The 17506-nt window shown below is 35.7% G+C and overlaps 1 protein-coding gene across 2 annotated transcripts; it reads right to left on the bottom strand.

The window, feature by feature from the left end:
- Positions 1 to 836: 836 nt before the first annotated feature.
- Positions 837 to 15525, bottom strand: AlaRS-m (alanine--tRNA ligase, mitochondrial). Of its 2 annotated transcripts, XM_089738695.1 has the most exons (15): positions 15146 to 15525; positions 13949 to 14122; positions 13340 to 13485; positions 12644 to 12799; positions 12254 to 12398; positions 11591 to 11724; positions 10760 to 11063; positions 9607 to 10409; positions 8653 to 8802; positions 7299 to 7425; positions 5979 to 6196; positions 4875 to 5076; positions 3638 to 3766; positions 3006 to 3167; positions 837 to 960 (listed from the first exon to the last, which is right to left on the bottom strand). In XM_089738695.1, exons 1-14 carry the CDS (start codon positions 15323 to 15325, stop codon positions 3048 to 3050), a joined length of 2988 nt encoding a protein of 995 aa, XP_089594821.1. In that variant the 5' UTR covers positions 15326 to 15525; the 3' UTR covers positions 837 to 960; positions 3006 to 3047. The 2 variants fall into 2 exon arrangements, with proteins under 2 accessions (XP_089594821.1, XP_089594820.1); XM_089738694.1 differs by lacking the exon at positions 837 to 960 and having other exon boundaries at positions 2838 to 3167.
- Between the last annotated feature and the right edge of the window lie 1981 nt (positions 15526 to 17506).

A 17506-nucleotide genomic window follows, 5' to 3' on the forward strand; every position in this document is an offset into this window, starting at 1 on the left:
AACGCATTACTGCTTCACGGCAGAAATAGGCAGGGCGGTGGTACCTACCCGTGCGGACTCACAAGAGGTCCTACCACCAGTAATTACGCAAATTATAATTTTGCGGGTTTCAATTTTATTACACGATGTTATTCCTTCACCGTGGAAGTCAATCGTGAACATTTGCCGAGTACATATTTCATTAGAAAAATTGGTACCCGCCTGAGATTCGAACACCGGCGCATCGCTCAACACGAATGCACCGGACGTCTTATCCCTTAGGCCACGACGACTTCATACCAGCGGGGTACCCTAGGACTACAACACACTATTTTTTTTAACTACTCTTGAATTTATAAAATACTTTATTTAGGCTGATATTAACAGTATAGCGGAAAAAGTCAATTTGTTTTTATAAAATAAATAAAAAATCAATTTTTTAGTATTTACAAAATTCAGCTGATTTTAATAACAAACATTTACATAAAAACAATACAATCATTTTTAATATTTAATAAATTTACATATAAATTTATTTAAATTTATATTCAATTTAATAAAAGACAGCTGGCAGTCGATAAGTACAGTACATTCAAATCAACCAATTTACCTCAGTTTTTCATAATTATGCTATTTATCGAGTGTTTGAAATAAACAGACTTAACTACAGAGATACATACTTTATATTTCATTATACGGGTAAAGGTGTAAAGTACATCACTCAGACATATCGTAAAGTGAATGCCCCCACCCACCTTTTTAATCAATGCGCCAATTTAAATTTAAAACCAAAAAGATAATTCAAGATTTCATATACACATTTTAATGCCAGATAAAAACAAACTAGAAAAGAACAGATAAACGAATTGATGGGAGAAAGTCGATAAATACATTCAATTTTAGGAATGCTTGACGGGCCGCGTGTTGCTCATCCTTGTTGTACAACGATTATTCCACTCTTCAAACCGGAACGAGTGACTGCTAAAACGGAGGGAGGGGGGATGCTACTCTACAAAATATACTTTTTTTTTTGCGTTTTATGGAGGGTAGACAAGACTTTTTCATACATTTTATAGAAGGTAGACAAGACTTTTTTTATATATTTTATGGAGCGTAGACGCAAGGAGCACAATCTTGTATATAGGGGACAAGTTGAAAAAGTGTCCACCCGTGAACAGCATGTTATTGTCTCAATACTCAACGAAATAGCGCTAGTGTAGTAAGTGGAAATGATTTTTTTGTCATGGAGGGTTTACTGTTAGCCCGGAGGCCTTTCCAGTTTCACAAGGACAGGTGGGCGAGCAAAGGCTCAGCCAGGAGGGAAATGAATATAGCAGTAATAAACAGAATGATGCGTACTGGATTGAAATGAAGTGTGGTAGTTTATGGCGGTTATTTTTAAAATCCTTCCACTTGCTACTATGGCGGCAACTTAATTAGCTCCCTTTCAGCGGACAATTTTTAAAACACTGTAAAGTACTGTAGAACCTACGTGTTCACATATAAAACATTTTATGTAAATTTCAAAAGATGCCACTTTTCTTTTGTTTATATAAACCAACAACGTTTTGTGTTGCATTAAATTTTCAAGAAACTAATGAAAGCATATTATTGAGACACTAATTAAATACTCCTAGACAATATCTAGAAATTGTACAAGTACTTTTTATTTCTATCCTCCATGATATATTTGTGATACCTCGCTTCTCTTTTTCGGTGTTGCTAGTTCATCAGTTTTACTACTAAAAGTGGATGAAATTTGTGACTAGAGTTTTAAAGCGAAGCTTTGATAATATCGTATTTATAAAAGGTATTTATAAGAAAATAGTTTTTCTGTTTTCATTTATCTCCAAAGGGCATTGACCATAATATTTTTATTATTATTGAAAAACCATTTCGAGGATTAGGTATAGAACAATCAATTTATAATGACAAATAATCTTTAACGATATTCTTAAACAAATGCCTTTGACCGTTGTTTGTCCTCAAACGTCAATAGGTTAGCTGACGTAGTCATGACGAAACGTCATTATTGGTTTTATTCAAATAGATACTTTAGCCTACATTTTTGTATACTCTATGCAAGACTCAAATGTCATTTTTTATTTACGATATTTTATTAATAATCTCAAAAGACTTTTATAATTTCAACTCAAAGCATGAAGATAGTAATGATTTTTTTATTGGTAAGACGATAGAGCAAGTGGATTTAAGTGGTCACCACTTGCTGCTGCTTCAGTTTTTACAGTACAACAGGAAACGCATTATTGCTTCACGGCAAAAATAGGCAGGGTGGTGTGGTACCTAGCCGTGCAGACTCACAAGATGTCCTATCACCAGTAATAACGCAAATTAATTTTTTTGCGGATTTGGTCTCAATTAATTACGTGAATTAAAATAGAAAAACTCAGATAATCGCACAATATCTAAAAAAAAATTATAATCACAACTTAACAATTTATAATCAATTCCCCATAATTGGGATAAAATTTTCAATGATATTTTAAACCGCTTCCATCCCAACGATTAGGTTGAAACTCCGCAAACAGTTTTGATACTTTTGACAAAAATTGCATGTACAATTGCGTCGTGTATTTTTTTTCAAATGTCATTAGGATATTCTGAATTAGATTTATTCTGAAGTGTAACGAGACTTTATGGCGGGAACGCGAGGAGTGAAGTTGTGTGATTTGTTTTATTTTGTCTATTTAGTGTTTCTTCAGGTTTAAATGTGTAATAATGGTGGTTTTTTAACTGTTTAGTATCTGTGAAAGTGCACAAATGTAGGAAAATAAAACAAAGCCGCTGGACGTAGCTTATCGGGATCCTCCAAAAAAGTCCACTAAAAAAAATCTCTGTAAATGACCACCATTTTACTGAGATTATATTTCATCCCATATCATCTCATCTCATTTATTTAATTTCATTTCAGTTGATTAATGTCTCAAATTATACATATTATTATCTTTTTTCATAAAAATAAGAACATAAATTAAAATATGACTAGACCTAAAGGTCTTAGTTACCAGGGCTAAAAATCCCTTAAAAAAGGAGAAGTGTAACGATATCTAATTGTGTTGCCTGTTCTTGTCGGCGGGGCGGCGGGGGGCGTGCGCGTGCGCCTGCGCGAACCTGATGGCGGCCCGCATGGCGTCCTGCACTAGATCCTCACAGTCGATCAGGCTCACCTGTTGTAACATGACTTGCATAATAATATCGGTGTGCAACGGTATACATTTTACGAGTCTAGTTTGCATATTATCGGTAGATATGTAGCTGAGAATTTCTTTTCAAGATGCAAATTTTCTATCGCACTTTATTATGGACCAAGCAAGCGACTTTGACGTCGCAATGTCCCGGAACTTCTCATTACACCGGACCAAGCTTTTTACGAGTTCTGTATACGCTAGTGAAAGCTCATTTTTTTCCCCTACCTAACCGTTGGTAGTCTAAGGGGTTATTCCAGCTATGCGCTGACGGGTACGTGAGCTCACGGGCCCAGCCTGAGAGAATTCAGCTAGCCTTAGCAATAGCAGTGTTTCGCAGAATCTACCATTAGATCGGAGGGGTATCCCACTAAGTAGATCCGGCCAGAAACTCAGTGGGCTGTGGAAATTCATTTAATAAATCCGATTGGCTACATCTGTGGATAGATTACCTTGGTGGGAGTCATCGCAGCTCGCGTGAGGGCGGAGTCTCCGCAGGCGGGGGGCTGCGTGGCGGCTTTGAACACGGGGAGGATGCAGCCCAACCAGCGCTCCGCCGTGAAGGACTCTGTCACTAGATCCTGCAACGTGTACGAGTCCTGATAGCTTCTGGCGCCAAGGGACCCAAAGGTCTCCTGGTAATAGTGTGTGATAAGACACGGAGTACACTGTCAAGTTGCAGGCATCCCTGGAGCCACAATCGCCAGTTTGCAGTGGAATTTATATCCTTAGTTCCTATTTTAAATCATAGCTGCCTATCCGGGTAGCCAGATATTTTTTACCGAAGTAGCCAGGTTACGGCGCTGTTTTCCTTATGACCGTAATGTGGCGCTAGTAGTACTTCAAGTAAGCGCTAATACTTAAATGAAATATACGTGTACATATTTTTTTTTCTTTTATTTAAAATTTAAATAATATTATTAATAATTTTATTTGTTAATTTTTAATAACAATTTAGGATTTAAATACATTTATTTATTCATAGATTTTAGATAGGGAATAAGATTTTTTTTTTTTACTGAAATTACTAGTTTTTTGATATACAAAACATATTTAAATAGTCAAAGAAACAATGTATAAAAACGAAAATAGTCACTTTGGCTATCAGTAGCCAAACGATAAAATGATGTCGCCTGATGAGCTATTTAGGAGCCACAATGGCGAGAAATCACCACATCTGGCAACCCTGCTGTCTATGTATTTCCAGTCGACTTTTTGGCGGGAACGCGAGGAGTGAAGTTGTGTGATTTGTTTTATTTTGTCTATTTAGTGTTTCTTCAGGTTTAAATGTGTAATAATGGTGGTTTATTAACTGTTTAATATCTGTGAAAGTGTACAAATGTGGGAAAATGAAACAAAGCTGCTGGACGTAACTTTTCGGGATCCTCCAAAAAGTCCACTGAAAAAATCTTAGTAAATGACCACCATTTTACTGAGATTATATTTCATCCCATTTCATTTCATTTAATTTCATTCCAGTTGATTAATGTCTCAAATTAATCATCTTCATATCATTTCACTCCATAATATCATTTTTCATAAAAATATGATTATAATTTAAAATAAGACATGACTTAAAGGTCTCAGTTACCAGGTCATAAAATCCCTTAAAAAAAATGTATTTCCAGCGTTTGCGAGAAGGAATGCAAGTTCAACTCCGAGTTGATGTTGCCATATGCGAGCTGGTACCTTGGGCACGTGCGCCTGCGCGTGGATGACGCCCCCCGCGCAGCCCAGCAGCAGGGCGGGCAGCGCGCCCCCGGACCGCAGCGCGCACGCCAGCCCGGAGTCCTGCATGAGGTAGGAGCACCGCACAAACTGCACCACGAACCTACGACCGCTATCAACAGCCTCTTGGATCGCTTCACGGATCTCCGCCTCAGCGATGGCCCTGGGAAAAGGACGCGAGGATGAGGACTCCACTTTACTGATCCTTGCTGCATTAAAACTATGTAATAGTGAATTAGATACGTTTTTATGATGCTCTTACGTGACAGTTTGACTGTAGGCTTACCGACATTATGTTATAACATTGGAAATGTTACGTAGTCACTCAGATCTCGAGCTTCGAAGATGTTCATTTGACAGGAGGTTGGTCAATGTCGACAACAACAATTTCTAGCTTAATGCATCAATACAACATTTTTGCAATTTAAGTATTTGAAATGAGAATAACATTGCAGTTGTGTCAGAGTGACAACCACGTCAGCTGTCAGCTGTCACCGCTCGGAGTGTTGCTACTCTCAAAAAAATCAAAGCGCTGTCATATTTAATGTTTGTAAGCAGCGGTTTCCAAATGTAATATATTTTATGTACTATTATAAGTATTAATATAATTTTTATTTTTTGTCTGTTAGTATTTGTTAAAACTCTGTTGCGGTTTGTTGATTGATCACACAACGTAAAAGCTTCACTAAAGAGAGACAACCTATCCTATTTCTACAGGAGTTAGTTTGCAGGTGAAAGAGATATAAATTTTTTTTATTGCTTAGATGAGTGGACGAGCTCATAGCCCACCTGGTGTTGAGTGGTTACTGGAGCCCATAGACATCTACAACGTAAATGCGCCACCCACCTTTCAAACTGAAACGCATTACTGTTCCACGGCAGAAATAAGCAGGGCGGTGGTACCTACTCACGCGGATTAGAAGAATTGGTACCCGCCTGCGAGATTTTTTCTTTTCTATCGCAAGTAAACTACACACATTTGTGTTTGATGCAATAAAGCAAGTTTAAATTGACAGCGGTATCGTCCGGTTCGGCCTGGTGTATGTAAGGAAGTGCGGTACTGACTGCAGGGCGGGCGCGGGGTGGGGGTGCGGCGCGGGGCGGGCGGCGGCGCGGCGCAGGGCGGCCAGGCAGCGCGCCAGCTCGCCGCGGGGGGCGCCGCGGTCGCCGCACACGTCCCCGAGGGCGCGCCGGATGTCCGCCACCTCCTCTCTAAGCCGCTCAGGGTCCATCAGATCAACCACTTCCTCCAATTTTTTTGTACGGCAGAACAGTTCCCTTGCCTGTGTTTATAAAAAAAAAATTGTTTAGTTTTTTGTGAGGGTAGTTCAAATTAATCTTTGAACTTTGCTGTCTTGCTAGCATTCTTTTTTGTTTTATAATTTCTAAAAATTAAGGTTATCGACTTAATAAATATCGCTTTAATAAAACTATGTTTTTTACTACTTGTTTTGAACAATATAAAACAATATGAGTGCTTTATTCATATAATTTAACTTTAATTTTAAATAATACTAATAAATGCATATGTAAAAAAATTTAAAATGTTTTTTTTTTATAATAAAAATATTTAAAAAGGTCAGTGGCCTCTTCAAAGCATACTCGTAATCGACAATCAGATCCAATATCTAACTTACTGATTGATACTCATCAACTGTAATTAATTCTGTATGCGTTATTAATGGATATCATTGAGTTTTTCAACCTGAGGTCACAGAGCCACCTGTACCACGTGTATTACTCAAACGTATCCCTTTAAATATATTAATGCCATAATTGTCATATTACTCTTCGGTTAATGATTAAGGATATTTATAAAAAAAATCCAAATGTGGAGGGTAGAGGTAAGGAGAACCGTCTCATATTGGAGAAGCTTGAAAAAGTGTCCCAATCTCAGCACTAAATAAGTTCAAAAATCCTCCAGAATGGCGCTAGCATAGGCACAGGGTATGATATGAATTGAGCAGTTGTTAACTGATTGATTGAGTTAGGAAATTTAATATATTTAATGACTAGAGTAGTTAGTGACAGTATAATATACAAGACCTCACATTTTTACGTAGTCCAAAACTAATTTCGCCAATATAACCTAAAATTATTGCTGTGGTAAAACGTGGAGACATCCATTGCATTTTTTTATCGGTTTTAAATAAAATACTTTTTAGTGCTTACAGTTCTTTCGTCCTTTTTTATTTCTCTATCTTATTCTAATAACTTCCAGCGCCTTTTTAAAATTTTACCCGGTTGCTACTGTAACGCCGCCCTTATTTAGCAGATTTTAACGGACATTTTTCACACGCAGAGACGGTTCTCCTTACCTCGACCCTCCATATTTCCAAAGTAAAAACAAATACTGGCACTGTCATTAACAGCGTCGGCACCGACCTGCCGGGCCGCCTCCCCGGACACGCAGTACACGGTGGGGGCGTTGGTCCCGAGCCCCTTGGCCTGCGTGATGCACACGTCCTGCAGCGCGCCGGCAGATGGCGCGTGAGTACCGCAACACAATTCCCTGTTATAAACTGGCTTCATGTTATTTATCATAGTTGCCGGAACTGATTACACAAATATAACAAATTTAAGAAGAATCAATTTAAACGGTAGGCAGCCCCTTGGCTCTGCCCTTGGCTTCGCTGGCGTCCTGCTGATAAGCGATGGTAACCACTCACCATCAGCTGGGCTGTTTGCACGTCAGCCTACACAGGCAAAAAAAACGAAAAATGCTCTCTCAAGTTGGTTGTTAACTAACTTGTTTAATATGAATGGTTTTTTTTACTTGTAAATGTCACCCTAAATTTATTTCCCTCATACACGTCGCAGTAGTGGCTAAGCAATTAAAATCAGATGGCCCTTGTTAATATCTGCTAATGTTAGTCAATAAGAAAAAAACTGTTTTTGTATTGCTGCGCTTTGCTCATGTGGCCTTAAATAGCTTCAAACCGACACTGGTCAGGAAAGGTACAAAGATCGAGTCATTCAAAGTGATACCATATCGAATCACTGAGCTGCAAATACAAGTGACATAATAACTAGTACTAATATTCAGGGTATACTGGTTCACCAGACTATCTTAAGACAGTTCACAATAAGAAATACATACAGTGGTTCCATTATAGGAAACGTTTTGTAGGGGTATTTTCGCAAAACGCGCTTACATGACCCAATATAACGCCTTATATACAAATATAATATAACGTAACCAACGTATCTACAATTTAAAAAGTAGGAACACAATTATTATTTTTACAGTGCACTGCATAATAGTACTTATAACGTGTGAAATTACCGCGTATTATGGGGGAATACCCTTGTTATACGAGAGGTTGAAATCGCGCAATATGAAAATGCGTAATAAGAGTACCGTGTTATAAGGGGGATTACTGTATTAGCGTATTAATTACAAGTTATATGCATCATTCTTTAAAAGCATACAAAATTATCATTGAAGTTTTTTATCTATACTAATATTATAAAGAGGAAAGATTTGTTTGTTTGTTTGTTTGTTTCGAATAGGCTCCGAAACTACTGGACCGATTTGAAAAATTATTTTTCCATTAGAAGCCGACATTGTCCCTGATGAACATAGGCTACTTTTTAAATTTTTTTTTTTTTTTGTTTCATGTGTGTTTTAATGTTTCCGAAGCGAAGCGAGGGCGGGTCGCTAGTTAATAAATAATCTAACCGTCATTTCTAAAACATCGATTGTTATTTTTACTAAAATTCAACAATGTCAACTTACTTGGAGATCAGAGGCTCCTGTATTATCACCAATCTAAGTCCGGTCTCCGGGTAAGTCTCTCCCGGAACGGTGACTACTGAGTCTTCGAGAGCCAGTTGGACGCTGTCTAATATTTTCGTTTCTATTCGAGCATTCGATTCTATGGATTCCCTTTAAAAAAAAATTGTTTACACTATCAATCCCCTATTCCATTGCCTTCATATTTTGCCATTGCATTAATAGCAATAATAATGTTAATACAATGCAGAGAGATGGTTAGGTTGCTAATGATTTAATTTTTTTTATTGCAATGGTTACCATTCGAATCTGGAATGAATATCCCTCCACAGTGCTTTATAAGCGGGTAACAATGACCGGTTTTAGGTCTTGGCGTCTATAGACTGCGGTTAACTCAGATTAACACCAAATGGGCCAAAATATATCTTAGTGAACAACAATTTTGCTACTTATTACTATTACTATGTACTATTTCAATCTATTGTCAAACTAATAATTGCGAGGCATATTTCAAATTCCATTCAATAATACTGTGCTATCAATTAGCTATTATGTTCAGCTATTAGGGGTGTACTTCTAATAACTTCGACTCACCCCTGAAACTTGCAGAATCATCTTTTGTTATAATATGTGATAGTGCAGCCACACTAATGTCAATACAGGTGACTATCAGATTTAGTTCCCTTATCTCTTTCTTATCTATGTCTTAAATTCAAGAAAATTTCTAGCACAAATTTGTACCCACTGTGGACTAGTAAATGGAATAGCGATAAGACTGCCAATTGTACTTTTTTGTATTTAATGTTTTGCATTTCTTATGTATTTTGTGTACAATAAAGAACACTCTCTCTTTCTCTCTCTTAAAAATAAAAAAAATACTACTCAACATCCGCTTTGGAGTTCTGAATATGTATAAGTACAGAGTAGTGGAAATCATATTATTTTAATAAAACTCACCTGATCATACATTCAGCGGCCAATAGGACATCTTCTGATAATTTCTCACCATAAACTGACAGATTCAGATACAGGCCGCTGTCAGTCACTTTAGAACCGATTTGACTTACAACACTGTTTGGTAATGCTTTCCTGATAGCTGCATTCAAAAGATGGATGGCCGTGTGATTTTGTATGACCCTGAGTCTTTTCTCACCATCGATAATTAAGCTTATTTCACTACCGCACTTAACACAAGCACTATAATTTTTATCAACTAGAAAACAACCTTTGTGGAAGACAAAATCTCGAATTTTAAAAACACTATCAACTTTAAATGATAAATGTTCGTCGATTCTTGCAACACCAGAGTCTGATATCTGACCACCCTCCTCGCAATAGAAATTCGTGTCTTCTGTTACCAAATAATAAGGTCTATTTTCGATTGTATCTAAAACGTCAATCCATTGACAGTCCTCATTCAGAATGGCACATAATTTCGTTGTCAAAGTTTTAAATTCAAGTTTACTGTCTGTGATCTCGTAATTATATTTAAAAATATCATTGGTTCTACTAATTCCGTTTTTAATTAATCGATCGATTGCATCATTGAATAATATGGTTTTGTTTAAAGTTTGCTCTTTGAATGCAGTCTTGTGTCTGTGCTTGTGCTTTGACAGAAGTTTCTGGAAGCCCTCCTTGTCTGTGGTCATGTTGTTTAATTCTGCTATTCTATTTATTAGTTCTTCTTGCAAGCCGTGAGTATCGTAAAGTTTGAATATCAATTCTCCGGGTATTATAGATGTGTTAAGTTTTGAAATAGTCTGAAATAAAATTGAATTAATTGAAACTGTAAATACGGAGACGTAAAACTCATGTCTCAAACTAGGGTAACCAATTAACGGCAGGTGGGGCGTGAGATCTTCCACCTAGAATCTAAGAATCTAAGATAGCAAAGAAATTAGTTGAAAAGTTAGATAGGAATACAATGTGAGGATATTGTGCATTAGAAAGTACTAGCTCAGTGAAGAGGTTGGACATGGGTAGGATCTTCAAGGATGTCCCAAAAAGGTTATACTTTTTTTTAAATAGATACCTAATTGTCCAAAATTATAGAGTGAAATATAGAAAAAGCTACATCCATCTAGGGCCAATAAAAAATTAAGAAATTTACCTCTTTAAACTCCTTATATCCTAAAGCGAATCCAGGTGTCTCGACATCATTGAGGCTTTCAACCTCGGGGTATCTCGTCACCAGGTCCTTCCACTTCTTCACCAAACCAGCTCTCATCTTCGCATAAGCCTGGGCTTCGTGTTCAATAATAAGTTTCGCACTGGACTTGTTGCTCACTAGCTCTGGATAGGTAGAGCCCAAGGTCGCTGCAACTTCATCATATAAATTCGACAGCAGGTGAGGGTTGTTGAAGACATCAGAGCATATTTTGAACGATTTACGCATTATTTGCTTTACATTTAAGCTGGAAATTAGATTGATGGACACGTTATTTATTTTAACAAACAAAGAACGTTTTTGGCAAACAACACATGACGCGTGGAGTGTTCCAAATTAGATCATAAAAAATCATTAGTGGTTGATGGATTAGAAGGAACAGAGGAAAATTCTGTTCCAAAATATACATATAGCCTCAGAGAAAAAAATCCTTTTGTAATAACTTCCTATAAACCATACATCTTTGCTCGTGATAGTAAAATCTGGTGAGGACTTTGTCATACGAGAAAATGCTCTCCTATGAAAAAGACACGTCACGCGCTCGGTAAATGATAGCACAAAATTTAAGTGGAGGAGAAGAAGGGAACTAGTGGTATATGACCCTTGGAAGCTCTGTTCATAACAGAGCCGGTAGAGCATATGTTCCTGGTACACAGCTAAAATCATAGCTTCCTTATTATTTCAGTATCGGAATAAAAAAAGTTTCATTCCTCGTGCTTTGAAATAACGGCTTGCCTGCTATACTGGAATAAATTAAGTTTTGACTCAACTGACCTGTTGACAGGGAAGACACCGTCAGCTAAACAGACACTGATCATCCTCGAGTGGTCAGCGAGCCGCCTGTAAGCACAGTCCAATTTTGAACTCTCCGTGTACTGACCACTATAAGCTGGTACATTTTTGCTGTTCTGTAACAATTCAATCTTAAACTATTATATCCGTTTTTACAATGCAATTATCCAGTTTATCTATACATTTTTTATTTTTTTATTGCTTAGATGGGTGAATGAGCTCACAGCCCACCTGGTGTTAAGTAAGTTAAGATTACTGAAACCCATAGACATCTACAACGTAAATGCGCCACGCCTAAAATGCTACCGTACTATGCTTTTGCAATGCATCCAATACTTTCGTATCGATGATTGAAGAAATTGTTTGTTATATTATAAAAAAATCTACTACTACTACTACGCCTTAAGCCTTGTTCGGACTAGGCGAGTATTTTAGTCGAGTACCGAGTAATTTAGTGGCTAAATATGTCTGAGCACCAAAAATTTAGTCGAATAGGTTAGTAAATAATTTAGTCAAGTCAATCCATTTTGTTCTATTTTTTCGGGCGAGTAGCGAGTAGTTTAGCCACTAAATTACTCGGTACTCGACTAAAATACTCGCCTAGTCCGAACAAGGCTTTAGAGTAGACATAGTTTATAATATTACCTTCTCGATCGCCTTGATGAGAGGTTTGAAAATATCTGTGTCGTAATTAGAGGGTACGCCTTGCAGTAACTTCGCCATTCTTTCTAATCCCATGCCAGTATCCACGTGATGACGAGACAGAGAGGTCACTGAACCATCTGCTTCCCTGCATCAGACATTGATTTTTTTTAATTCACAAGTCATTAATTGACATTTTTGAGATTTCTACCACTGGCACCAATTCAGTGACATTTATATTATATTAATGTTATATTAATACACATTAAACTTTATCATTGTCACTTGATACTCTATAGAATATTCATTCTAAATTATTACTTTTTATATATCAATAAAGTGACCATTAAACAAGAGCCCATACATACATAAGACACTATAAGAATAGGATACCTATTAAACTGTATAAACACCAAATTCCAGATTTCGGTCAGGCTTCCGTCAGGGTTGACAACATGTATTTCAGTACATGGACCGCAAGGCCCAGTCAATCCCATCTCCCAGAAATTATCTGAAGCTCCAAGACCTTTTATACGACTCGGAGACACTCTGTGAATTGTATTAATGAAATTAAAACTATTATGTACATTTGCTCATAACCTAACATCTTCATTCCGGGTAGCATGATTCACACTTTCTTCATTGCTTACGTGTAAACGTGTAAAAATTGTAAACGTGATAACACCAATCTGGTGTTAATGAAGCCCATAAACGTCAACAACCTAAATGCCGCCACCCACCTTGAGACATTAGTTTTAAGTCTCAGTTTTATATTGAAACTGCTGCACCATCTTTCAAACCAGATCACATTACTATTTGGCGGCAATAATGTGCCAGGTGTTGAAACCTACCTGTGCAGACTCATAAGATTCCCTACCCTCAGTATCCCTCTGCATAATCCTTCATATATTTTTAATTTAATTTTTATTCACATAGAACAAACTGTAATCAAAGTTTTTGTGTGTTTAAGAATAAAATAAGGATTATATTTTATGTAGTTAGTGTGATATATAGTATGTTTGTTTCACTACTGGTTTTAGAGTTTTAAACAAAGATTAAAGTTTATACTTTCATAATGGCTTTACATACCCAAGGGACTTCCATATATCTCTGCATTCTCTATCCTCATTTAATTTCATGGTAGGATCACCGGCAAAGTATGTGACAACCAAATCATCAGGCTTCAAGCGATAGGGACCGAGCAGCAGATCCCACGCCATTTGACATGCCTCTTTCTAAAAGCGGTACTTTAATTTTTTCCTGTACTCTTCTATTAATTGATCATATTCATTTTCTAATCACTAATATAATAAATATTCTAATCTAATAGCTACTGGTGGTAGGACGTCTTGCGAGCCCTCCAGAGCTCGGCCACCCAAATAAGCATTAAAAAAACAGGTAATAAATAAAAACTTATAACAGTCACGAGCCGTTTACCCTAATTTATTTGTGATAACTTCATACAAGACTTTTTTTTCTTTTTATAAGATAAACAGCCGTTTGTTTTGATTACCCTACTTTTGCTTAATTAAGTAGTATAATTTTATATTTTTATTGGTGGCGTGATATGATTCCAGGGTTTCATTTATAGAATTCACACTTACTTAAAAACTTTTATGACTATAAACTACACCTTAAAAATGAAGTCAAATTTCCGAAAAAAAAAATTACTCAGCCCATAGAGAAACATATAATCACCTTATAGTAGTCACCAAAGGACCAATTGCCCAACATCTCAAAGAATGTGTGATGATGACTATCAGTTCCAACTAAATCCAAGTCATTGTGCTTGCCACCAACCCTTATGCACTTCTGTGAATTTACAGCTCTCGGACATGGTGCATTAACTGTGCCAAGGAATACACCTTTGAACTGAAAAAATAACATTTAATGTTTTATTATTGTACACAAGGTTGCGGTAAGTTTTAAATGGACACTTTTATTGTTCAACTAAAATTCGAGTACCATTAGGTTAATATATATGAATAGAATTTCACACATATAAAAGGCATTATGACCACTCCCCCTGACATATGGCACTAGTGGCAGTAATTTGAACCTTAGAATTGATTTTAAATCTATATATTTAAGAAAGAATATAATAATATGTTCAGCTAAAAATATCTTATTTAGTTAGCTTTTTGAATCATCCTATGGATTTGTGTTTTAATATATTTGAAGGCAAAGCTAGTGGTGGTGCTAGTTGTAAACTTTATTAAAGCAGGCAATAATTGTACTGGCAATTTCCAGCTATTCACACCATTGAATATAATTTTTCTTAATTGATATTAATATTAATTCTAGGAGCCTTGAGTCTGCCTTTGTAATATTTGGATTTCAATGGTGTCATAGTGAGTTCATTTTTTATGTTATCAAAGTCTATATTTATTTGTTCTCAGAAACTTTTCTATCTCCTAGATTGTTTGGATCCATGTATACATTATGTATAAAGTATATATACATCTAAAGAGTGCTGAGATTTCATGTATTTTAAATTTTTAATGGCTATGGAAAGTGAATGACCTATTCCGTTATTGGGCATTAATGTAGAATTTATATTATGGTCTTGAGCATTGATCATTCAATATGTCTATTTTAAACAGTACTAGAAATTTATGTATTTCAAACATTTTTAATTCTGAACAGTTTTAATACAGTAACACTGTTAATGAGCTGTATTTAAATTATTTTTTTCTTGAAAAAAATATTAATTTTTCAGTCAACAATTGACAAGAAGGTATATTGCTCATTAGATATATATATTGATAATCGTGCCTCTTTTGGCTGAATACGTAAATTTTAGATGCTGGAATTTGAGGGAACCAAAGATAATATGGAAAAGAAAATAATTATCATTTATTGATTTTGTTTTCCGAGGAGTTTTTATCAGCTCACCTGGTTCATTCCCGCATTTACAAATGGAACTGTCGGATCACATAACGGTACAACTGAACTTGATTTCACGTATTTATGGGCATGATTATCGATGAAATATTTTATAAACGTATTTCGAATACTACTGGAAGACTTCATTCGTGTGAAACCTGTGCTTTTTTTAACCGGTACACGTAACATCTTTAATGTGGGATAAACATTGGTTTAATTAGAAATTGTATACTCCAACTTTCAATGACCTAGTCCGTGGCGTTTTGTGTAATACCAAAACCTTGAATTCAAAAAAATTGTGTTTTGTAGTCGTAGATGTATTTAAAAAATAAACTTATTTATGTATTCAGATTTAGCTATAGTCGGATTTTTTATTAGACGAAGTCAACTGACGTTTACTGTGTTGTCAGTTTTTGATGAAATAAAAATAGTGTTGTGACAAAGTGAACGATTGAAAAAACTCCTGAATTAATGAAATTGCCTCGATTGTCTAGTGAATAGTTGGTGTGCCGAATTGCCGATATCGGGTACGGGGTTAGAATTTTAGGCGTGCTTTGTACATACCAACGGGTTTTCGACGAAATATTATGTTCCTATAGTATCTACCTGTACTGAATACCGAGTGTTTTAAACATTAAGAAAAACATTGCGAGGAAGCTTGTAAGACTGTCCTATTTCCAATACATCATATAGTTGAAATTATAGAGGTATAAAATATAACAATTATAGGTAGGTAATGAAAATAAAAAAACTGATTGTAGTTACATACTACTAGTAACATATATTGGAGCACTTTAATACAATTTTATTGTAAAATATAAATAATATTCTATGATAGTTTGAAATTAATGATTAACTCTTCAAACTCAATATTCATTCATGTGATTGAACGAGAACTGAACGCATCACTATTACTTTAAATATAGCAACATTATTTCACAAAGTGACATTAGCTACTGTCAGCTGGCTTCGTCTAATTAAAAATCCGACTATATATTGCCACTGAAGTAGGAAACCTATGGAAATGAAACGTCAACAAAAAATTCGTGCCACTGTGACGTCATCTGGCCACAAAACATGGCGGTTTTAGTGCTGCCCAGAAGATTTTAATGTTAGTAGGTTTTATCGATAAACGTTCTTGGCTTATTTTATTTATTTATTTATATTGTTGAGTATGAATGTATTTGTAGAATTTATACTTTAATAGGAATTAAGTATATTGTTATGTGCAAAGATGATGTGATTTAGATATTATGTGAAATCTAAGACGAGTTCGTGCTTCAAATTCTCCAAGTAAACGATATGACGATTTTTTAAATTTGCTACACTGATTTTATAAAGTTGTCGTTTGCCGCAAAACATAAAGATATGGCATAGTACAGTGCCATCAGCCCATTTCTAGCATGCTGAATGTTATCGCATTTTGAGTACGTGTTTTTCTTAGACTATTACAATCTATTTTAATTGTTTTGCTGACTCTAAAGTCCGTAACAGACTACCGCAGTGCACCTCAAGGAAGGTGCACTGCACCATTTGAATCATTCTCACTTGAAAGTGATTCAAATTTTAAACTTATCAAGGGACCACCTGATAAAAAAAAACACCTACAGAACATTTATTCGTTAATGAAATTACAAACGTCATTCCTTGTGACTTCCTCTCTAAAATCACTTAATTATTAAATATTTAACGAATTTACAATAGTGTTTTACTCACTGCGGAATAAAACTATTTTATTTAAATAGTTCCGAAGAGATTTTGTCGGTAGCCTTTTTCCCGAAATATCTAAACAGAATGTCTAAATATGTTTTGATGACATATTTTAAAGAGGTATTTATGATTAGTGTCATGATTAATAGATTCCGACCGAAAAATGGTGTCCGATTTTTCGGATGAGGGCTCCATAATGAATTTAAATATATATATATAGATAATAGTTTTGGGGCATCGACTTTCTTGAGATCCTATAAAATATGTTTTAATTATTATTTTTGTATGTTTTAAGCATGATAAAACTAGAAATTTTATATAAGCAATCATATTAAATCGATATCAAAGTCAATAAATAATGTACAACCCAAAACAGACGGCCGAACTGACGTGACAATGACATTTGGCGCGCTAAACATGGCGGATTTTCGGCCTCATTAGACGGAGACGGAGACATTTACGTATATTCATGTTTCATTTTATGTACGCACTGAAATACTGTTATATTGTTTTCCTGCGAGTTAAAGTACTGAGTAAGAACGAGATAGATATATGTTTATGAGTGTGCCTTCAAAATGGGTGCTATTTATATAAGCAATTGTACGTATAGAACAATATGTCGTGTCCCTACTATATAAGTCTATGTATATTGCAGTTGTT

The sequence above is a fragment of the Bombyx mandarina genome, chromosome 25 (genome assembly GCF_030267445.1).
Source record: "Bombyx mandarina strain Sakado chromosome 25, ASM3026744v2".
In the NCBI taxonomy this organism is placed as follows: Eukaryota; Metazoa; Arthropoda; class Insecta; order Lepidoptera; family Bombycidae; genus Bombyx; species Bombyx mandarina.